General features: G+C 45.7%; 1 protein-coding gene across 1 annotated transcript in view; it reads right to left on the bottom strand.

Annotated features, from left to right (window-relative positions):
- fat2 (FAT atypical cadherin 2) overlaps positions 1-23,673 on the bottom strand; it is a 95,109-nt gene that overhangs the window by 35,900 nt on the left and 35,536 nt on the right. Inside the window, exons 7-17 of the mRNA XM_070962546.1 lie at positions 23,201-23,340; positions 22,459-22,521; positions 21,634-21,846; positions 21,265-21,475; positions 16,680-20,347; positions 15,712-16,108; positions 13,648-13,847; positions 12,406-12,559; positions 11,124-11,357; positions 7,820-8,209; positions 331-542 (exon numbers count right to left, since the gene is read on the bottom strand). Of these exons, the coding sequence (XP_070818647.1) occupies positions 331-542; positions 7,820-8,209; positions 11,124-11,357; positions 12,406-12,559; positions 13,648-13,847; positions 15,712-16,108; positions 16,680-20,347; positions 21,265-21,475; positions 21,634-21,846; positions 22,459-22,521; positions 23,201-23,340 (5,882 nt within the window). The remainder of the gene's footprint in view (positions 1-330; positions 543-7,819; positions 8,210-11,123; positions 11,358-12,405; positions 12,560-13,647; positions 13,848-15,711; positions 16,109-16,679; positions 20,348-21,264; positions 21,476-21,633; positions 21,847-22,458; positions 22,522-23,200; positions 23,341-23,673) is intronic.

The following is a 23,673-nucleotide window of genomic DNA, read 5'->3' as shown; positions in this document are numbered from 1 at the left end:
TCTGTGTTTGTATGTGATGTAGTTTTTTCATTACCTGTACCATCAGCCAGCTGTCAGGTGATGTCATATTACACGTGTGTGCGTGTGTGTGTGTGTGTGTGAGCAGCACAGCACAGGTAATTGTTCTGGAGTTACAGATATCAGAGAAACGTCCTTGAGTTAAATTGAATGTCTGAAATAATTTAAAGTCCAACTGAATTCAGTGATTCAATTAAAGATTGGTGATGTTTTTGTGTCTATGATGTATGGCCGCGTCCTGTGTTCTATGCATGAAGAATTCATCATAACGTACCGTATGTAATAAAACCTTCACTTCAGAACACAGCTTACCGTCATGACCGGCCGTCCAGGCGTCAGGTCCTCCGATATCTCTGCGGTGTAGTCGCCTCGTCCGAACACTGGCGCGTTGTCGTTCACGTCCGTCACGTTGACGATCACCGTGGTGATGTCGCTGAGGGACGACTTGCCGCGGCTTCCCTCCACAGAGAGGTAGTACTCCCGGGAAACTTCAAAGTCCAGCGGTGCGGTCAGGGTCAGAAGGCCTGCAAAGCACAGAGCGAGGCCTGAATTATTCCTCTTGATCAGTGAGACGATGCAGTATAGATTTGACTCAAAAACACAAACCAAAAACCATCGATCCTGCACGAGAATAAAGAACCAGACTCGCCGGACTGAACTTCAGATCTTTCCCACCTCTCTTTGGTTTACTAGTGTGAAACATCAGAGCAGGCTGCTGAACACCGCCGCGTGCAGCGCTCTGATGTAGTGTTACAGGATTGTTGGGGGTGACGAGTTTCCTCTGATACACAAGTACAAAGTGCACTAACTGGACAGAGCTGCCCAGCTCACCTGATGGGCAAAACACCTGTCTTGGCTTTGTTCAGAGCAGCTTCTGTTCGACTCACCGGTGGCTCCGTCATTACAAATACATGTGGCACTGCTGAACACTCTTCAAAGTCAAAGAACTTGGTTTTAAATTCAAGTCAAGACTTCCGTGTTTTTCAAGACGACCACATACATCATCCTGAAGCGTGGGGAAATATGGCTGCAGTAAACAGATTCAAAGCACATCCAGAGTCACGGTGGAGCCGAAGAAAACGTGGCCTCCTGGGTTTGACTGTGATGTTCGTTATGCACCAGAGGAACAAAGAGCTGGACGGATGACAAATGATTAACAACACCATCTCCTCACCAGCCTGAGATCAATCAGCGCAGCAAACGATGTTACGTTTGGCCTGAAGGAGGCGCTGCGCTGTTACAGTCTACGCTGCGGTTTGTGGCTCATGCTAATTAGAAGCACGTTAACACGGTGATGTGTTAATGTGCAGCGCCTGCTCGTTATTGACCGACCTGCTAATTATTATTTTTGACTCGTTGGTAAAGTTGGTTTCAAACTGCTTCCTCATTTAAAAAAGCATCTCAGGAGCTGTCCGTTAATTTCAGCACTAGTTAGCATATGAACATTTAGCGTGAGTCCCTGAGCTGTGAACATGCTAGTATTAGCCTTTTATGTGTGTACGGTGTGTTAACATGCTAGTGTTTAGCACCGTGGTGTAATAATATAGTGGAATACGGAGTGACTGCTGGAGCGTTATGAGGGCACAGTATTAAAATGGATGATGTGCAAATGCTGCATTAGCATCACGCTCCAGACTGAAAGACGTTCATTGTTTCTATCAGCTGAGGTGTTGATAAGTGACAACTGCGTCCGGTTTGTTGAGCTGCAGGAAAAATCAATGACAGACGAAAAGAAGGACACACTGATCCTCATGAAAAGCCTCTTTAAAGTCTGTGCAGGACCAGGTTTTAAGAAAACCAGGTCCAGGACAGTGACTCAGATCTTATTCATGCACGTCCGTCCTCGCATCCTCTGCTGCACGTCTCAACTGTCCTCGTCCTGTCTCTGTGTAAACTACCGGGACGCCGCTCTGCTCGACTGCGCCTCGTATTGAAATGCAGAGCGTTTATTATGTGGACTGACAGACATAATATACATTTAAAATGGATGTTTGCGTGGTACGAGCAGAGCGCTCTGGATGATAATACCCACCGTAAGTCAGACGCTGTGGCTGTGTGTGTGTGTGTGTGTGTGTGTGTGTGTGTGTGTGTGTGTGTGTGTGTCATGTGACATATCTCGTCAACTCTCGCTCTTGTCAGCTCAGTGAAGCTGTGAGTTTAACCTTTCAGGAACTATAAATCTCTCCACAGCTGGCTGCTGTCTTCATGTGTTAGCTATCATGCACATGTGAAGTTTAACCTCAATTTATGGCGGCGATAAACGAGGCGTCACATTCCTTCAGGGGACGTACGCGTCCTGTCCACTTCCCTGTCTGTTATTGAGCCGCTCCTTTCCGTTTGGCTTGATGTCCTCATCTATCTGACCTGCCACGACCTGCTCGGCTAACTGATGGACCTTTTCACCTCCCGCTCTCTCATCCTCTGGTCACTCTATCAGCAGAACGCTGTTATTGAATGTTGGCGTGTGGTTTTTAAGTGGAAGTAAATGATTTGCTGCCGAGCTGGAGGACTGACGAAGACATCTGAGAAGAAAAGATCGGCAGCAGTGGACCAATCTGAAAAGATGAGTTACTCAACCAATTGACTGAGGAAATTACACAGTAAACCGTTCACTGTTTAATATTTTGAATTGTTTCATTAAAGTTTGAAGCACAAATGTTAGAAAATTAGTTACAGCAACGCTTCAAAGCACCAACGCTTTGGTGCTTTTCTTTGTTTCTGGTGACTGTTCATTGAAAATGTTTGAAGTTCAGACGAAACAAGGAATTTGAAGAGGTCACCTTCAGCTTTAAGGATATTTTAACTATTTTCTGACCAAACTGATTAAAAACAGTTAGTTTTAGCATGGCTACAAACTGTTCTGCCAAAATTTAAGATACGGTTTGTTTCTTTTAGAAACTATGAGTCAATTAGTGACTCAGGTTTCTGTCATCTTGACAGTAGTTGGTCGTATTTCTTCCTTCTTTCTAACTGTGTGTTGAGAAACTTTCCCTGCAGGTTTCAGTAAAGGTTTTCTGAATCTGGTATTCAGTTGGTTGCAGTCTGCAAGTTCACCACTAGATGGCCACTGACTCTTTACCGGTGGTCCTTTAAGCTGGACCACCGCTGGATCTGCCGCTCGTTCTTCCTCTTTAAGAGAAAGTCTGCTCATACTGTACTCTGCTCGTCTTCTTCTGTTAGTTTCCTGGTAAAGTCCCGATTTGTGCGTCAGCTCCGTCCAAATCACATTTCTCTCAGTTGCCAACAAACCAAATCTAAACATGTAATCTGTGTTCTGATCAGCTGCTGCCAGTTTTAACAGACATGCTTGTTTGGAGACAAGAGACTCCAAATTGTTCCAACTTTCTGTTTGTTACGCTGAGCAGGTCTGAGGAGACGGGACAGCTTATTATGCTACACAAAGCATCTGTGGACAGCAGCGTGTCTTATCCAGCAGAGTGTGTGGCTCGCGCGCACACACACACACACACACAACATATTGTGTTGGGCTGGCAGCCAGTCTGCTGAACCACACTTTATTAAGAAAGAACAAAACGGGAGCCATCAAAAATAAACATGCAGCGCTCCCCTCGAACTAAACACCTCCAGGTTTCAGCAGGTAAATTATTTGTACCTCTCACACAGATCTCACTTTATTGATTTCTTGAAGATCAAGGAGATTCGCACAGGCGGCCTCAGTCAGAATTTATTTAACTGTTTTTCTACAGGGAGAGAGCTGGCTGAGCTCCAGCTTTTCTCTTTCCATCAATGCTGCACATCTCCTTCATGCATCCAGTCGTTTCTCTGCTGCTCGAAGCTCTGCGGCTCATTCAGGCTCTAACCAGGGATCAAGCGCCTTGCTCAGGGGATTTCAGTCGGTGGCTGAGAGGAAGAGAACAGCCGTTTTTTTCCAATTGATCCAATCTGAGTCATATTTGTGATTTATCATCTATCAACGGCCCCATTTCCAGGTTTTATGTCATGTGTCATCTGATTGCAGTCCGTCTCAGCTCGCCTGGATTACACACCTCAGCGTTCCCTCTGTGAGGTCGTCTGTGTTGAAACCAGCAGAGCTGCCTCCTCTCTGTCGCTTTAACAATGCAGGAAGAGCAGCAGATAATTACAGCGTGACTTGAGCTGGCATCATCACAGGGGACAGACTGCTCACCAACGTCTCGGTCACACGAGGACTGGAGCTTCTGTGCGTGTCTTGGACAGACGAGCAGCATTTACACGACGGCTGCGGCTTTTCAGTCCACATTCAAACTTTTGTTCAGAGGGGTGAAATAATATTCTGAGTCCAGACCACTCCAGCAAACTCAGCCCTATAAGTAAACTAATGGAGCGTGCTGATTGGATGACTGCGGCACTGAAGCAGTGGAAGCGTTCTGAGTTGTCGTTATTGTAGGACCACAACAAATCTGAGGATTCACCTGCTAACTGCGCCCAAACGCAGCGGCGGAGGCACCAGGAACGAGTGGAGCGATATCCAGACGCCATGACTCTGGTGACGGCCGGCGGGTCAACGATCCTGCAGCAGGATCAACGCCTGGAACTCACCCCTCAGTCAGAACTGAAGAAGCCTCATGTTTGAGGTTCTAGATAACGTTTCGCCTCTCAGTCCAGCTGCCTTTTTAAAACTCTTAGCTTCATTGTACTTTGACTTATGATCATGTCATTAACGCTGAGTTTAAATAAAGGTCCTTCCTGTTTAACCTCAGCTGTGAACCTCACAGAAGTGCAGAACGCCCACTGAAGCTGCTGAGCTCGAGCATGAGGTTAACTTCGGGCAGGAATGAGCTGCTCCTCGTTTTCCTCCCTGAATGAAGTCTTTCCATCAAGCTTTAACTCCTTCCACCACCTGCCACCTCAGAAAGCTCCTTTTGTTCTATAAAACACAAAATCTGACTATTAAGTGTAAATAATTCCCACAATCCATCAGATTTGGTGCAGAAAGCACCGGAGGCAGACATTCCTCTTTGAAACAGTCAGGTTATTATGCTAATGTCTGAGATTTATGGTGTCTTAAATATAAATGACGACATGGTTTATGTGCAGCAGCTCCTGCACGGCGGCTGCCAGCTTTCTGTCAATAAGGGTTCGGATCTGTGTTTTGTGTTTTGCTCAAAGCCGATCGCACTTGTTCTACACAGCGTGATGCAACTTCTCAGAAAGGAGAAACTGGGTGAAGGTCATTTGTCATTGTCAGCCTCAATGACTCTGCATCCCACATGTCTCATTGTGTACACACACACACAAAACAAACACAAAGTCAAACTGAAGATTTCATTCTTCACAGAATAACATACGAGGAACCTGCGTGTGGCTGCATTTGGCTGCAGCTCTTCGCCAGCTGAAGCAAAAGTCATTCTGCGTGTCAGATGTGTATTTTCGTAGCTGACTCTAAATTTTAAACCACAGAAATATGAGGACCGGCAAACACTTCCTGTGATTCACCGACACATTACGCCGTCACGTTGGGTAAACCGCCGTCCATCTGGCTCCTGCAGTACGATATGACAAACTGCGGCACGCCAAGTGTTTGAACAAAACACCTTCTGATCCAGGGCCAGTGTGGGATTTACTGTTTACAACTGTGTCCTTCACGCCATCCTTGACTCAGAGTGTCCGTCATTTATTTATGTGATTTTGAATAATTCTGTGGAAATCGTAAAACCAAACTCATAAATTATCAACAAGCCAGAGTCAATCTCATGCAGTGGACAGAAATAAAAACAGGTCGTTAACATTGTTCAGCAGTTTGTGAGAGTTTAAAATTCATAATTTCTGAAGAATTCCTAAAAATGTCCCAACTTTCTTCTCATAACTTGACAGAAAACTTTGTAAATTCAAGTCAAAACCATCTCTGAACAACTCACATAAAGCAAAAGTTCAACATTTTGGGAAATTTGCTTATTTGCTTTGCAGCTATTTGCAGGAGTCCAGATTAGCGGCAGGCTAGCTGTTTGCCTCTGTGTCCTGTCTTTATGCTAAGCTAGTGGAATGCATTTGAAGCCCTGCACACGTCGGTCGGTGGTCGAGGTTGTTGTATAACTACGTACTGAGAGAGTGAACTCTGTCACTGTGTCTCCAGAGGTCGAATCCCGGCTCCTGCAGTCAAAGTGTTCTTGGGTGACGTACTGAAGCAGCTGTGTGTGTGTGTGTGTGTGTGTGTGTGTGTGTGTGTGTGTGTGTGTGTGTGTGTGTGTGTGTGTGTGTGTGTGTGTGCGTGTGTGAGAATGGGTGAAGTGCAATGCAGTTCATGTCCCATTCAAACAGTGTGTGATGTGTGCAGGGCTGACTGGGGGATTGATTGATCCACACTGAGCGAGACCACACAGGAGGAGGACATTGTCAAGTCGCCGTCCTCCTCAGCTTACGATCACTTGACTACATGTTTAAAGGGTTCGGTGCAGCTTTCCAAAGCAAACGAAGTCTCTTTCACTTTTAATACGTCCTCCTGATTCAACCCCGAAACCCCGTTAACAGCAGACTGAGCCTGCTGTGATTACTTCTGCTTTGGTTGGTCTCTGCCTGAGGTCTGGCTCTTCATGCCGTCAGACAGCACCTTCAGATATCACTTTATCCTTCGAGTTCAACAACACATGAATAAATATGAATTTTCCATGTTCGAATAATCTCAACGGCCTCGCCAGGTCTGATCTGTTCCTGTCAACGCCTGTTTATTGGCTCAACGTAGTTTTCTTTAACTGCACGACGCAGTCGCAGATTCATCGCCACGTCTCGGCTTTTTAAACTTTTAAAATCCCTGCTCTCCACAAATAATGAAACCTAATGCAGTGGACAGTGATCAATGAGTGCGCTTCTTCTGACCAGCTGCCCTTTAACGATTTATTGGCAGCGAGCTGTGAGACGGTCCCTCGTAATCCAAAGGGCAGACCGCAGTTAACTCCCAAACTCTGCAAGTTTTTCAATCCAGCCGGGGATGGAGCTCCTGAAAACTCAGGTACTTCACTTCACTTCCAGCTCTCTAACTTTTAGCAACTGTGATTAAACTTTTATTTTTCAAAACAAAAGGAGGGATGGATGATTCGCTCAGGACAAGACACAAATCCTAATCCTGAATTATGATCATCTCTAAAGAGGGAAACAGACAGGAGGGTGTAACTGGCCTTCATCTGTTAAAGGTGTCAAAGACAGTTTTAATTACTGTACAGCTGAGACACAAACGCTGGTGGACCGCCAGCCTCCTGTCAGCTTGGACGGAAAGTAAATGACAGCATCAAAGCTGCGGTTGAGTTTACTGTTGAAGAGAAGAAGAACTGTCCTCTCATTTGACAAGAAATCAAATTGGATTTTTGTTGCTTTATGGCACAAAGCAAAGTCAGTAAAGAATGACTGACACGTTTTCAGAGTTTCACAGCTGAAAAGCACAGACACGGCAGCAGTAAACTGACTGTTGGCTATTCGTTCAGCACCAGGCAGCATACAGACACAGTTAGCGACTGGCCAATCGTTGACCTCTTGGCAGAGTAGGGGGCAGCTAATCCACTGCAGTCCTCTCGTTTGAGCCCTTAGAAGGCATCGATTTTCCACCACTTCAACCTAATTAAAACATGGAGCTCGGACTCTAGTTTCTGACTCCTGGTGGAGTTCAGAAGACATTATGTGGACAGTTTTCAGAGGAAGAGGACGGAGCATTGCTCATGATGAATAAACTGACCTTTGCTGTGTGTGTACAGTCACAGCAGGGCCCCTTTAGAGACATACAGTGATGAATCTTTGGAAACTAATAAAGTCTCCACCTGAAACATGGCCGTGGAAACAGTGTGTGAGCGAGATGGACAAAAACTTTTCTAACCTGTCTGTGAGTCCAGCAGGAAGCGTCCGTCCTCGTTGCCAGACACGATGCGGTAAGAGACGGGATCAGGTCCTCCGCCGTCTCTGGTCAGGGCCGAGACGCTCACCACCTCCGACCCCACCGCCAGGGATTCTGGGAGCTGAGCGGTGTACTCTGAGCTCAGGAAGACGGGCTGGTAGTCGTCCAGGGAGACCACGTCCACAGTCATGGTGGCAACGGAGTACAGGTGGCGAGGCAGGCCGCGATCTGTGGCCTTCACCTTCAGCTCAAAGGTGGGCGGGGTGTCGGAGGTCAGGGGTCGCTCCAGCCGCAGGATCCCCGAAAACTCGTCCAGAGAGAAGTAGCCGCTGTCGCCTGCCAGGAGGGAGTACTTCACCTCGGAGTTTATGCCTGGAGGAGACGCACAGGGACAGCAGTGTATCAAACACTGAAACACCTCTAATACAGCATTTCTTTAGTTTCAGACGCGCTGCTTCATGACTCGTCCCAGCTTTTAGGGCTCACAGCTGTTCATGAGAATCACCTGCCTGAGAAGAAACCTGAAAGCTGGACAGTTTTACCAGAAGGAAAATGACTGCTGAGGTAGGACAGACTCTGCCTGCCTCCTGAATGATCAGCGAGGAGGGACGTGATACCGACGCACACTGCTCAGGTCACTCAGTCTTCTGCCTCATTAAAAATGATCCTGCAGCTACTTTAAACACGAAACCTGTGAGGCTGAATCGTAAGCAGAAAGTTTTGTTTGAAGAGGTCACGAGCTAAAAGGCTTGACAACGGCTCTCTGGGATAATTACACAGAATATCATGGGAGCGCCATGATTAAAGGTCAACACGTTTAACTTAAGCAAAGCTTCAGCAAACAGGTGGTTTGACGAGTCCTGGACGGGAGAAGACGAAGGTTTCAGCCGACTACAGATGGAGCTGCAGTTAATAACAATGATTTCAAAGCCTGCATTACAGAGACGAGCGGTTTGACTGTTTTCTCTGTCCTCGTGTTTCCTGATGCTCTCTGTGAAATGCACAAAATGTTCTATATCTGTGTCTACTGATCCATTTCTAAACCGATCCACTGAACCAACGGCGTCTTCATTTCTGCCTTTGCCCTCGGTGGCACCCACAGTTTGTCTTCTGTCTTTTGTCTTAATGTGTCTTTGAAATGTTTTGGATGCTTTTCTTTGACATTTCTCTGGCAGATGAAACATCCAATAAAAACAGCATCCATTAGTCACTGCTGTCTGTGAGAAAGCTGGAGAGTGTGGAGAAAGAGAACAAGCTGCTGCACATCTGAAGGAGTGGCTCCTGCTTCCCCACCCAGCTCTGTGCGTGCGTGTGTGTGTGTGTGTGTGTGTGTGTGTGTGTGTGTGTGTCCATCTGTGTATACAAAAGCATGTGTGTGTGTTTGTACAGAAGTCTTTGTACAGGCAGAAAATCTGTATTTGTGGGTGTCTTTGTGCATTTTTATCGATCCTCGTGTGAACTGTGACTATTCAAGTGTGAATTTGTGTGTTTGTGTGTAAATGAGGATATTTCTGTGTGTGTGTGTGTGTGTGTGTGTGTGTGTGTGTGTGTGTGTGTGTGTGTGAGAAAGAAACATGAAACACCACACTGACTGAGCTCTACAGCTGGTTTCAGATGAGGAAATAGTCTGTTTAACTGTTATCTGACTTCACTGGTCCAACACCTAAAAACCAGCCAACCATCAAAGGAAACAAATGACTGAAACGTTGGACCAGCGCAGCGGAAACTTGTATCGAACTGCATCAAACCAGAGGACATCGGCTCAGAATCACTCTGCATTTCTCTGCACTTAAAGTCTCTTGAAACTTAACCCTAAATTTCCATTAACTCTTGCTGAGAGACTTCCAGACTGACAATGATCATTTTCATTAATGACTGAGTGTTTTCTGCTTAAACTTTGTCATCTTGGCACCAACAGTCTGGATTTAGCGTCCCAGGATCTCACAAACATGAGTGCTTAATTAACAGCAATAATCTCTACATTCAATGACAGTCAACAGTCACTAAATGCTCACATTTACAGACTTTTTTTCAGACCGTAATGGCGCTCTGGCCTCACACATGAACATGATGTGACACATTCACACAGCCAGCAGAGGGCGGTAATATAAACGTATCGCTCGTGGCAGCGATAAAACACGGAGATGAAGGTGATCGTGGATGAACGCTGTTGATTTATCAACCACACAGCCTCTCGTCTTGGACCATGATTAAAACTAATTTTGCACTTTACTTGCAAGTTTGAAACCAGACTCAGAGTTTACAGCCACAGCAGCTCCGTGAAGCTGCACTTCAGCATGCTAACAATGACGACAGCGACATGCCCACAGATAAAATGACACAATATAATACCATGTTCACCATCCTAGCTCACCATGTTAGCATGCTAATTAATTAGCTCTAGATAGAAAAAGCTGAGACTGCAATTAGTCTTGCAGGTATTTGGTCATGAACCAGTTATTGGGAAACTTGTGACTCGTGAGACTCGTGAGCTGATGACAGCTCTAGATGAACAGAGGATCGTCTGAGCTGACTCTCGTGACAGTTCATCCAGCAGTTGTTGAGATATTTCAGTCTGGATCGAAGTGGCGGACAGACTGGCTGACCATCTTAGGAACACTCCTTCTGTACACAGCGACCGTCAGCTAGCTGAAACGTGAAATTACTGTGACCTAATGAGTGGAACAAAGTGCTGATGCTGCCGGGGTTAAGGGTTAAAATCCCTGAGCAGCAGATTATTACCAGCTCAGCGGGAATGACAGTGGAGAAGTATCAGGTGGGCGTTTCAGAAAGCAGAACTCTGTTGGGAATGGCTTAGTCCTTTATTATGTCTAGAATTAGTCGTACCACATTTATACACACACGTACTGCACGCACACAAAGGCCAGCCGGTGCATCGGGCTTTAACAGCATTAAGCATCGCTGACATCAGGACTGCGGGGTTGTCACGACACGTCCTGACCTGAGAGAAACAATGCGAAGCTCTCTGTGGTCTTATTGTGTTGAAACTCTAAGTTGCACGTTCGCAGCAGCCATTATGACATTGGGAACATGCTGACGATGACGATGGTGATCTGATGTTGATGACGAGGATGGTGGCTGCACTGAGGACTGCGGTCATGCTAGTAGTCACTCTAATTTTTACACCATTTATTATGGTGTTCTTATTTTGAAGTACCTTGAGACGTGTATTCCTCTTCCTGTTGTCTGCCCTGTGTGTATGGTGGCACTAACAAAGTACTTCCTGTCAAATCACATTGTATCACGCCGTAAAAACTCAGCCTACCCGTGTCGGGGTCCTTGGCGTATATGACTGCGATGGGAGTTCGGACCGTTGTGTTGTCGAACACGGTGACCTCGTAGTGGCTGGAGGAGAAGCGAGGCGGGTTGTCGTTCATGTCCTGGATCATCAGCAGGATGTCGGCCTGGCATGAGCGCCCCCCACCGTCCGTCGCCTTCGCCACCAGGTTGTACTCAACCTCCCGCTCCCGGTCCAGCACAGCCAGAGTAAAGAGCTCCCCTGAGGAAAGATGGAAACGATCAGTGAAGCCAGATTTCATGTTTTTTATGTCAAAGTGTCCACAAGAGACTTTTCTTTCCCTCTAATATGCTAATGCTAACGTGCTAGCATCCTTACGTGCAGATTTTGACATGTTAACTACTGGATCTTAAAATGATGATGTTTGCATGGCATCTTATCTTTACCATGAAATGTTTCATATATTAGCTTGTTAGCATGTTACAAGTCAACATGTGTCCCATGTTTTCCATGTTAGGAATGAGGTAAACCCTCTAAATAACTTTAAATATGATTCTACAGATGAAAGAAAAGGACAAGTCCTTTGCACTACAGTTTGTAAAGCCGGCGATTAGTCTGACAAATATGTAACCAGCTCTCCCAGAGAATAACTCCAAAAAAAGGCATTGTTTGCAGAGACGAGTGCAGACAAGAGCAGAAGGTACAAAAACATCTTAAATAAACTCTGTGGTAGTTAATTGTCTGCTTAGCACACCTGCACCACAGCTATCCTGACTGACTAGTGCTAGCATAGCCCCAGCTGGCTCACGTGTTAGCGGTTAGCTCATTAGCGACAGCAGTTTGCCAACTGTGTAAACTGTGTAAACACACTTAATCAACCGTAAACTGCCATCACTCATTATATTTAGCATGCTCCCTTGCTATCTTAGCATTACCTTCAAAGTAGGCTAAAAGCTAAATTTAGCATTTTGTAAGTATGGCTGTCAACGTATTTTTAAATTGCACCAGTTGACCTGTGCTGCTGAATCTCTCTGCTATCACGGCTAAAAGCTGTGTGATATCTTACAGGAAATCAGGTGGCACTGAAGACATGAGAGAAATGTTATGACAGAAATGAAGTGTGATGGATGTCAGTGGGGCACTCGCTGAAAATGGGAAAAAAAAAAGAAGTCAGAATTGGTTTTGGCTCTTTTCAGCGCAGAGCCTCTCTGAGCAGCTGCAGTGTTGATGCTATCGCCAACTCAAACACTCAGCACAGCTCACTTAGAGGGAGCTCTCGTGTTTTGACCCCAAACAGACGCCGTCATACCTGTCCTGTGGTCGAGATGGAACTTGTCTGCGTCAGGGCCGTGGAGGGTGTACGAGATCTGGCCATTAGCTCCCACGTCTGGATCTGAAGCTGAAACCTTCAGCACAAACATGCTGGAGGGCGAGTTCTCCATCACCGCCTCCGTGTACACCAGCTGGAGGATAATAACAATAATCAGGCCTGCATTTGCATAGCTCTTTCCTCAGTCGAGCCACTGAGAGCCGGATAAACAAACTGACACAGTGACTGGGCTCCAGCAACGACAAGAAGAAGGCTGATTTAAACATTTTAGCACCGTTCAGAATTCATTATTCCAGTTTATCAGGAGGAGCACAGCAAGCAGAGTGGGACAAAGTGTCCCTGACCAGGACAGTGACCCCCGAATATCTCCCAGTCACTTTAACCAGAAAGTAAAATGTTTACTGTGCTTGTTGTGGTCACTTCACCAATCAAATTAAATTCTGATCAATTCTCAAACCAAATAATGACTCGACCAAGTCTTAAAATGATGGACAGCATTTTGGGTGAAAATTACTTGAACATTTCCTTTAGGTTGCAGCGTATGCAAGAAATCAGAGACCAATGAGGTAACAATAATCAGGTATCTTCCTCCAACCACAGCTCAGAGCTCCAAACATTCTCTTTCTACTTGCTCCATTTCTTATTTGGACTGCAGAGACTTTCCCCTCAGAGCTGACACTGACGTTAAGAATAAAATGTGAACGGCTTGGATGGACCGTGTTCAGCTCTGTTGCTGCAGCTGCGATGCTCGATGTGTGAGGGGGTTTACAGTCTGGAAGGAATTCTCTCCTGACAGCAAATTATCTCATGAAGACAGTGAAGTTTTCATGTTGGTGAGGCTGACCCTCACTTTAAACAGTCTTAAATTTAAACCAAAAACCACAAATATTCAGTGTCTTTCATTTGTTCTTCACCAGTGAAAGACAGACTAATGAGACTGGTTATTGGTGGAGGTTTCAGGAGGCACTACGAGGCAGGCGGCGTGTTTTATTACGTGTAAATGAAGACTTAATTTACTGCGAAACACTGTTGGCACAATCACTGGTATGAAGAAAATGTGCAACGAAAATAAAACGTAATTTGCGTTAACGGCTCCCAGCAGGTGAGAGGACTATTGTCTCATATGAAGCATCTCCCAGATGGGACTGTGTCTGACAAGCTGCTGTTAGCTGCTGATGGATAAATAAGGACGATGTGACGCTTCGTCACGTCCCTCCTCACCTGTTCACACAGTGGACTGTTGTCATTGATGTCCAGCACGTGGACGTCCACCACCACCGGAGCCTCAAACTTCCCATCAGTGGCCGTGACTCTGAGTGTGTATCTGTCTTTGGTCTCTCTGTCCAGACGTTCCTTCACGATCAAACCCCACTCGCCCTCGTCCTCCTGGATGATGGCAAACTGGCCCAGAGGGTCCCCATCTGCAGGCGTGATGAAGACTGAGTCACTAGAGACACCGTTTAGATGTGAGAAATGGCTTTGAGTGGGAGACGGCGGGGCCATGAAACAGTTTTAGAGGCAACAAATGATCTTTCCATTATTGGTTAATCTGCATAAATTGATTAATGGTCTATAAAATATCAAGTATCACCTGAGTTGTTTCAGTTTATGTAAATGATGTTTTCTCTATGCTGTAATGTCTGTCGTTCACATCAGAGAGAACAAGGTCGTGTCTGAGTTTCTTATTGTTTGTTTGTTGTCTGCTTTTCTTTCATTATAGTGTCTTTCTAACTTTCTATTACCTTCTGAGTAGCATGACATTTTTTAAATTCATAGTTTTCTTCTTCTAAACAGCAGCGTCTTTGATACTGAGTTCTGATGGCATGTTGTTCCTAATGAATAATTCAATCATTTCTGCTTGCCACCTTGTTTTTCCTCATTTTTTATAATATAGGGAAATGTTTTAACATTAGGCTGACTCACCTGGGTACTTTGCATTTTACTGTTTTCATATGTCTCTCACACACTTTTATCTTTGAGATGAAAACAGTTTTTCCTCTGACGCTGGCTGCTGAGTGTGGCCATTAGTCTGTATGTTACAGCCTCGCAGTCAGTCAACCACCTGTTTGACAGGTGTCACACGCTGGTGGAGCTGTTGAGGTAGTCTGGCCTGCTCACTGAACACTTCAGCCCCAACAAGGGAACCGTTTCAATCCTTCCCAGCTGTCAAAAGTTGCCATACAGGTCTTGTGTGGTTGGCTTTGGAAGTGATTTAAGTGCTAATTGAGTGCTACTGTACACAAACAGCCCGCAGCGCTATGAGGGATTTTGTGATATGACTGAAATACACACAGGCAAATGTTTTTAAAGGCTACCACAGTGCAGGAGGATGGCATGTACAGTAGGATTTGCCTGAGGCCTGTTCATACTTGATATTTATGTTGATATGATTTTCAAAAAAAAGCCTCTGAAACCACATTTAGATAATTAAAATGAAAACAGCATCTGCACGCTGCAGTATGCTGCCTTATTGGAGTCTGCTGTTTTTTTATATAAGGCATGTTATTTGCTCAAAAAAAAAAAAGAAAAAAAAAAAGATAATCACAAAACACTAACAGGACTTGGGAAACACATCTCTGAAGGGTTTCTCCACACCTCAACGGCCCTGATGAAGAGCTGCTGAACATCACAGTACTGAATTCGACTCCTGAATAAGTGAAATCCTCACATCAATCATACTGATGGTGGGCAACTTTCATGTCCAGTGTTTGCTTCTGTTTTTGTTTACTTTTGATAAGATAATGACAACATTCAGCCAAACCCGACCATTTATAAATAATCCCAATGCAAATATTCCTCTGTCGCACTTTCCAACAACAACCACGTTGTGACAGCGAGCTCCTCCAACGGTCCGGCTCTAACTGTCTGCAGGAAAATGGAAGATTTGCATTAATATGAGGTTTTGTTTTTGTTGCTAGCTGCAGGGCATCTCGTTGGTATTCCTGCTCTGTCGGCTTGTCAAACTGCTTTTTTTTGTGATTAATCTGTGGTTGGATAACGTAATATCGTGACTCAGCTGAGGGCAATAACAGAAATTTCATTTTACCTCATTAATGTCTTGATAAAGCCCACAATGCTGCAAATCTTCACTGGGACAGTGATTTGGCTGATAACCACACACTCACACGAAGAAAGATACAAATACTTCATCACGAGTGAGTATATGAGCCACACAAAATGACTTTTGTGCACACACACACAAGGGAACTTAAAAATATGGACAGGAAGCAACACAAAGTCACTTCAGAGACTCAAATCCATGAGCACACACTTGTAAATACAGACCTGTGATGTAACACGTCACGAGGCGGTTCTCCAGTGACACGTCAGTGTCTGTGGTCGTCATGGAGACAATGACTTCACCGGGACTGCTGTTCTCCACCACCGAGGCGCGGTAAACCTCCTCGGAGAACTTAGGCGGGTTGTCGTTCTCGTCCATCACCGTCACCTCAACCAGCACGCTGGACGACAGCTTCATGTCCCCGCCGTGGTCTGTGGCGACCACGTTGAACCTGTAGATCCTGGTTGCCTCGCAGTCCGTCTGACGCACGGTGGTGATCCAGCCACTCTCTCCATCAATGGAGAAAACCTCAGTGATGTCCGCCATGGTGTCTTCAGGTAGAGGCTCCAAGCTGTAGGTCACGAGACCGTTGGTGTCCGTGTCCGGGTCGTTGGCCGTCACCTGTGGGTCATGATGAGCATGTGGTGGAAATAACTTATTTGCTGCTGTTCTTGCTGGGAGTCAGAGTAGATTTATATCACTTTCACCTCTGTGCTTTCAAGAGAAATATTGGTCTGTTTTAAGCTTCTTGTCTAAGTTAGATTTCATACAACATCAGCAAAATGTGCCATTCTGCCACTTCTTTTCACGCATTATTCCAAAACGTATAACCCTATTGTTATCCTATAAACAGCTAACTTTCATTGCGCTACATATCTGCAGTAACAGCTGTTAACAAGTGAAATTAAACAAGTTAAATAAGTTCCAGCAATGGTGGATTTGCAGCCAATCTGCCTCTGGTTTATCAACTCTCTGCAGTTTTTTTGCTAACATTTACCGTAAGAAAACTTTGAATTGATTATCTTGACCTTTTCCAGTACACGCCGGGTAAAAGCAGTTCAAAGTTAGTGAACAAGAGAGCAAATTTCAAATGCCTTTAACAAGAACCAGAAAGAGCAGACATCACACTCCTTCTGTCCACACTGAGTATGAGCTCATTCCCAAGAAAGAATCCAGATTTTCTTGATCTTACCTGAATAACGGTGGTTCCAACGGGCATGTTCTCCGCCAGGACGGCCCTGTATGGGTTTGCATCAAACATGGGCTGGTTATCGTTCACATCTTGGACCTGGATGCTGACTGACACCAGGGATGCGACGTCAGTCCCGTTGTGGCTCCCCTGAGCGATCACATCTATCTGATACCATTTTGTCTTTTCATGATCGATGGTTTTCTGCAACAGCAAGGTTCCACTTTCTTTGTCCAAAGTGAACACTTTGTCTTTGTTGCTTTCCACAGTGTTCCCGTCCACCAGGCTATAAATGAGGGGCATGTCAGAGTCCGCCTTCACAGAGCCTATCTCCGTCCCGATGGGGATGTCCTCTGCGGCTGAGAAGGTGTAGAGAGGCTCGGAGAACTTTGGAAGAGGGACCTCAGGAGGGACCACTTTGATCTGAACGGGGACTGAGGAATTATAGAAAGGAAGGCTGCCGTCACGAGCTTTGACTTTGAAGTTGAAGATCTTGTTCTCCATGCCAACGAGGCTCTCTTTGACGCTCACAATTCCAGTGAAAGGGTTGATCTCAATGATGTCTTCGGTCACCTCTTCGGCTTCATCTACCGTGTAGGTGACGTCCGCGTTTTTGCCATCGTCTGCATCATAAGCCATAATCTGAATGACAGGGGAGCCTTTATTTACAGTGGACTGAATTGAAACCTGGTATTCTGATGCTTTGAACTGAGGAATATTGTCATTCTCATCTGTGAGAATAATCTTGACGGTGCAGAAGGCCACTTTTCCACCGCCGTCTTTTGCCATCACTTTGATAGCTATGACTCTCTGGGCGGGGTTCTCTCTGTCCAGTGGCTGTGTCGTAATAATCTGCCCGTCATCGTCGATGGCAAATTTATCATCAGCAAGTTTATTTATGATCGTGTAGTCCACGCTGCCGTATGGCCCATCATCAGGATCAATAGCCGCTAATCGGATCACACGAGTTCCCGCCTCCGCGTTTTCTGCCAGCTCTGCTTCGTAGATGCTCTGCTTGAAGTACGGACTGTGCCTGTTGCTGTTCATCATGTCAATATTAACTGGTGCTGTTTTCTGAAACACTCCGTCAGAAACCGCCACTGTCAGGTTATAGTACGGATCCAGATTCCTCTTACAGACATTAGAAAAGGAGATGATTCCTGAGGATTCGTTGATGTTGAAGTACCGGCCTTCGTTCCCTGAGAGGATTTTGTACCTGAGGTTATTCAGGTCCCTGGAGTCGGGGTCTGAAGCTTGGATTTTGATAACTACGTGGCCGCACTTTGCCATTTCATCCAGTTTAGCTTCATACTGGGAGGTGACAAAGTCTGGTGGATTGTCATTGACGTCAGTGACATTTATGAAGACATAGGCTTCACTACTAAAAGGAGCAGTTCCATTGTCAGTGGCTCTGATTTTCAAATTAAAGTGCTTCATTTTTTCATGGTCCAGCACCTGTTTTGTGACAATCAACCCGCTATGAGGGTCTACCTCGAAGAAATCAGTGTCGTTCCCCTCCGTTTTCACCATCTGGAAGGTCAGATCTTTATTTCTGCCTGAGTCTTTATCGGACGCAGAAAGTTGTATCACAGAGGTGCCAATAGGGAGCCCCTCATCAATGACCGCAGAGTACGTCAGCTGTGAGAAAACCGGCGCATTATCGTTCACATCTTCCACTTCTATTTCAATGGAAGCCTCTGAGAAAGCTCCAGTCACAGAGTCAGAAGCTCTGACTGTCAACACGTGCATGGTTTGGCTCTCGTAGTCGAGGGGGTTGGTGACCGTCAGTACGCCAGTTTTGAAATCGATGTGGAAGTGTTTTGAGGCATTTTCCTCCTCAAGGTTGTAGATAAGCCGATAGCCCTCTGGATTTCTGGCCTGGACGTGTAAGATGGTGGTGAATGGGGGCACATTTTCAGGTACTTTCAGTGGATACAGAAGAGTCTGGAAAACTGGGTTGGTTTGATTCCTCACTTGGATACTGAGCTGTGCCAATGTGCTGCGACTGGGCTCACCCTCATCGATAGCCAACACTGTCAACACATACTTATTGAGAGCTTCAAAGTCAAGCGGCCTTTGAAGGGATACATCGCCTACGTCAGGATCTATCCTGAAGAGGTCAAAGTGGTCCTCCAGCGAGTACATTATGGACCCATTCTCTCCCAGATCTCTGTCGATGGCGGTTGCTTGATACAAAACATCTCCTGGTTCAGAGTTTTCGGATATCATCATTGAAAAAGGCAAGTTTAGAAACTGCGGAGAGTTATCATTGACATCATCTATAAAAACCTTGACCTGGGTTGTGGCTGTCCTTGGCGGCGTTCTCATGTCTTCTACCTTCACCACCACATCATAAACATCTTGTTCCTCTCTGTCAAAAGGGATACCTGTTGTCTCAAGTACACCTGATGTCTGGGAAATTGCAAACCTTCCCATTGGGTTTACCACAGAATATGAAACAGGCTCATTTAAAAAACAGCCTGTGGCTTTGAGTGCTGCCAGAGTTTTGACCGTCTTTAGGTTTTCTGTTACGCTAGCTGAATACACTTTCTGCTCAAATTCCAGATCACTGGCTGTCAGGTTTGTTAAGCTTACCTTGACGGTGGCCAAGTCTTTGTAGAGGCCGTCAGAAGCTTTGACAACCAGTTGGTAAAAGGGCCTAAATTCAGACACATTGCTCGTGGTGATGACTCCAGTATTGGGGTGAATGGAAAAGACATTGTGAAGATTCCCCTCAGTGATGCTGTATGAGACCGCAGAGTCGGCGTCATGGGCCGTGATGCGCACAACCTCTGTATCTCTGACAGCTGGGAAGATGATGGATGGCTCATACACTGGGGAGGTGAATTGTGGCGGGCAGTCATTCAGGTCCAGGACGCGAACAGTGACCTTGGCAGGCTCTGCTGCATACAGTGATGGCTCCCCCGAGTCCTTTACCTGCACACTGAAGTGATATTCTGCCTTGGCTTCAAAGTCAACTGGTGAAACTAAAGAGATGGTGCCCATACTTGAGTCTATCTTGAAGATGTTCAGGGCCTCTGGTTCGAGGATCTGATACACCAGCAGAGAATTTGCATCTCGGTCAGCATCTGAAGCCTGAACGACCAAAGGGGTGTTTCTTTCTCCCATGATCATACTGTTGATGTGAGCTGACTCACTTATTTGTCCCACGTACTCCCTCTGCTGAAAAACAGGAGCGTTGTCATTCTCGTCAATCACGTAGATGTAAACGAGAGTCTTGGACGAAGCTCCGGCCGTGGTGGAAGCTGTAACTTTGAGCTTGTAGGAGGCACAGTTCTCAAAATCAAGGTGCTTTTGGACTGAAATCAACCCACTGTAGGGGTTGATATGAAATATCCCATCTGGATTGCCACTTTCTATCCCATAAAGCACTGCAGCGGGGCTGGAGGCTGAGATGGTGACCACTGCTGTTCCAAGGGCGCTCAATTCACTGATCTCTGTTAGGTATTCATCCAAGGCGAAGGCGGGTGGGGTTTTTTCGGAGATGCGGATGTGGATGTGGACGGAGCAGAGGTCAGTGCGCTGAGGAAAGCCCTGGTCAGTGGCCTTTACTGTTAGGTGGAACTGGTCCTGAGGCTGAAGGTCCAAAGGTTTTGTCACACTGATGGAGCCCAGCTCTGGATCAATGGAAAAGATGTTGTCGATATTCCCTGCAAGACAGGAAATAATGTGTTACACAGGTCCTGGAACTAATTTTTAAAGGTCTGTAGCTGAAGTGTTGCTGCTTCTTTAATGCATTTCTGAATCCACCACTTTACTGATTTCATCTCCTACGAACCTGTGGTCCAGGTCCGCATTGGATTACATACAATTTTTAATAACAATATACTTGTTATTGTTTTTTAACATTTTACTGGTAATTTATGTATTATTCAGTTGAAAAATATATTTTCTTAAAAGGAATAAACCTGAGGAATACTTGTTGCTGAGAGTTTCAAGTCACCACTCCTGGCCTAGAAACACCTGAAAAAAACTGCAATTTGTCCTTTTTACACTTCAGTGCTGGTAAGGATTCAACAAACAGCATATAAGGTGTTAACAGTGAGCTTTAAAGTTGCATCTTTCTGGTTTGAAAGTATTTATCACAATTGAGAGAAACTGGTCTGAAGTCAGTTTCATTTATCTCACTCAACTGGACGACTGTTTTTCTCCAGTTTAAAAAAGAACAGTCTTAAAGGCTGAATCAGAGACAGTGTTAGCTGGAAGGATTGATCTTCTTCAATTATAGAACATACACAGAGGAGATTCTGCTGCTTTGATCATACACGATCAGCAACACCCCCTGGATAATAAGACGTTGTAGGGCTCAGCTGTTAGACAAATCTTTCAGAGGATGAAGGTGTTTCAGTGTGAGGTGAGAAGCAAACATGGAGACAACAACACATTCAGCCCTCAGGTATCATCGTTGTGTCCTTGAACCCTGCCTCAGTGGAGCAAAGAGGTCGACTTCCGGCTGGGGTGGCAGCTCCCGTGTGTGAATATTTGTAACTGAATGAATGTAAATCAGAGTGAAGCTAAAAGGGGTCAAGCATAAATAAAAGATAACAGACGGCCTCCTGCTGCTCACCTGAGTGAAGAGAGTAGCTGATATCAGCATTGCTGCCCATGTCCTTGTCCAGGGCCTTGACCTGGATGACCTCGGAGCCTGTGGGGGCCTGGTTGGAGATGCTGGCCTCGTAGCGGGGGCTGAGGAAAGCCGGCGAGTGGTCGTTACAGTCCTCCACTTGAACCACCACCTTCGCAAAGTTCCTCTTCACTGGGATCTCCTGGTCACGCACCTGAGGAGCAGCACAGAAGTGTTGAAGTGTTTATTGACACCTGAAGTCTTTTTGGGTCTATTCTTTCAAATCCTGTCTCGTGTGTGATCAATATACTTTACAGACACCATCATAAGATTCTACTCTACTGTGTTCTTCCGAGATAAGTGTGTCATTACCATAACAATGAGCGTATGGACAGAGATCATCTCGTAGTCGAGCTCCTCCGTCATCACCAGGACTCCACTCTTTGGGTCCAGATGGAAGAACTTGGTGCTGTCTGGATGCAGGCTGCTGTGGATGGAGTACACCAGTTTACTGTTGGTGTCGATGTCCTGCGCGCTGATCTGCAGGATGTCCTTCCAAGGGGAGGTATCCTCAGGAACCCTCACCTGAGTCCCACAGCACCAGAGGACGACATGGGAGGGAAAGACAAAACACAGGAAACAACAGGATTGAAAAAAACGGATTGAAAACTGAATTCCTGGATTTTGACGTTTCAATTTAAACACAATTTCTATTCATAAAGGTGGTCAGGCTCAGGACAGAAGACGTTTTGAGGACAAGAAAATGTTCTGTGAGTGGCCAGAGAGGCGTTGATTACTGTGATTCAGAAAACATAAGTGATGCAGCAGCTCTACTGTCTCCTGGCTGTCCTGATAATCACAGTAAGAGGACGCCTGCAGAGGTTTAGAATAAATCTCAACACATGCTGAAATTTAAATGTTAACAGTATGTGGAACACATCTCTAACTAGCATCCTGATTACCACAAACACTCACAAAACCCAGAACAGAAATCAGTACAATGAGTGGCATAGTCTTTGTTCTTAACTTAGACAGTTCTGTCTTATAAAACCCATTATTGTGACTATAGAAACCCGACAAGAGGGCTGCTTTTCACACCTGGTCGTACATCTGACAAACCCATAATCATCTGCAAAGAACACATCTGTGAGCTCCTGCACTCCAAAGACAACCCTCTGCATCTTCCTTCACTCTCACCTTGTACAGCTGCTTCAGGAAGACCGGACGATGCTCATTCATGTCCAGCACACGGATGTAGGCCTGCAGTTCGGAGATGGGACACAGGGTTTAAGAAAACGGATGCTCAGCACAAACGACATCAAACACAGAAGTCAGAAGTCAAAGCTGCTTCACGTGCAGCACCTGAGCCGCTGCTGCCTGCAGGATTTAAGATTAGACTCTAAACCAGAGAAACTCAAATGAGGACAAGCGTAGGGTGGCTGGAAGTGTTGGTTTAAAGAGGCTTGTGCAGGTCAGTGGGTTGATCTGCATGATGACTTCATGGAACTGTGGTGGAAAAGTTTATTTTATAGCATTTTTGAACTAACTCTGGTTAATTAAAACACAGCTTTGGCTGACGGATTTCAAAGTAACATAACTCGTTTAATGCCCAGTAGTTGAGAGCTGGTGATTGTTGGATCATTCTAAATCTAAATATAGTGAAAATTGGACAATAAGTTGTAGTAAACAGGGTGGAGTCTGAATTCATGCTGCGTTTGGTTATGCAGTAAGTCAGAGGTTAGGATTTGCTGATCCCTGGAAGGATCGAGATCCTACTCAAATCAGCCAACTCCAAAATTCTCATTTGGTACATCGTGCATATTTTCATATGAAGGATTTTCAGCCTGTCCTTCCTTCAATTCCTGGACCAGATAAACCAGTTTTCCTTCTTCCAGACCTGAGGCATGTTTTTGTCCATGCTTTGGTTGACGTTTCTAACCTGAGTGGTGGCGCTGTGGTGGCCATCGGTGACCCGCACCGTCATGTTGTAGTTGGAGCGTCGAGCCGCATCGAGCCGGCGGGCGATGGAGATGGTTCCTGTATTTCTCTGGATGTCAAAGTCCTTTTCCTCATCACCGCCTGAGAGAGAGACAGATGAGGGACAGACACAGACAGACGAACGAGGAGAAAGTTTATTCCATCGGGTGTTGATGCAACACTACGTGGGGTTATGAATCAGGCCGTGTCCAGCTGTCAGGTGTAATATCGTAGATGATGTGTCAGACTCTGCAGGTCTGGTTTTGACTGCTTGCAGGAATGATGCATCTTGGCATCGACCTCCAGCCCCTGAAGAACTGCAGTGATTTCCCTGTGGGGGGCGCTGCAATAAATTAACCACTTTATAACTTTGAAAGGCACAAGCTCCTTTGGCGCCAGAAGAAAGTCTGAGGAACTATTAACATGATATTAGCT

The sequence above is a fragment of the Chaetodon trifascialis genome, chromosome 5, assembly GCF_039877785.1.
Source record: "Chaetodon trifascialis isolate fChaTrf1 chromosome 5, fChaTrf1.hap1, whole genome shotgun sequence".
In the NCBI taxonomy this organism is placed as follows: domain Eukaryota; kingdom Metazoa; phylum Chordata; class Actinopteri; order Chaetodontiformes; family Chaetodontidae; genus Chaetodon; species Chaetodon trifascialis.
This window is presented reverse-complemented; position numbering and strand designations above follow the sequence as displayed.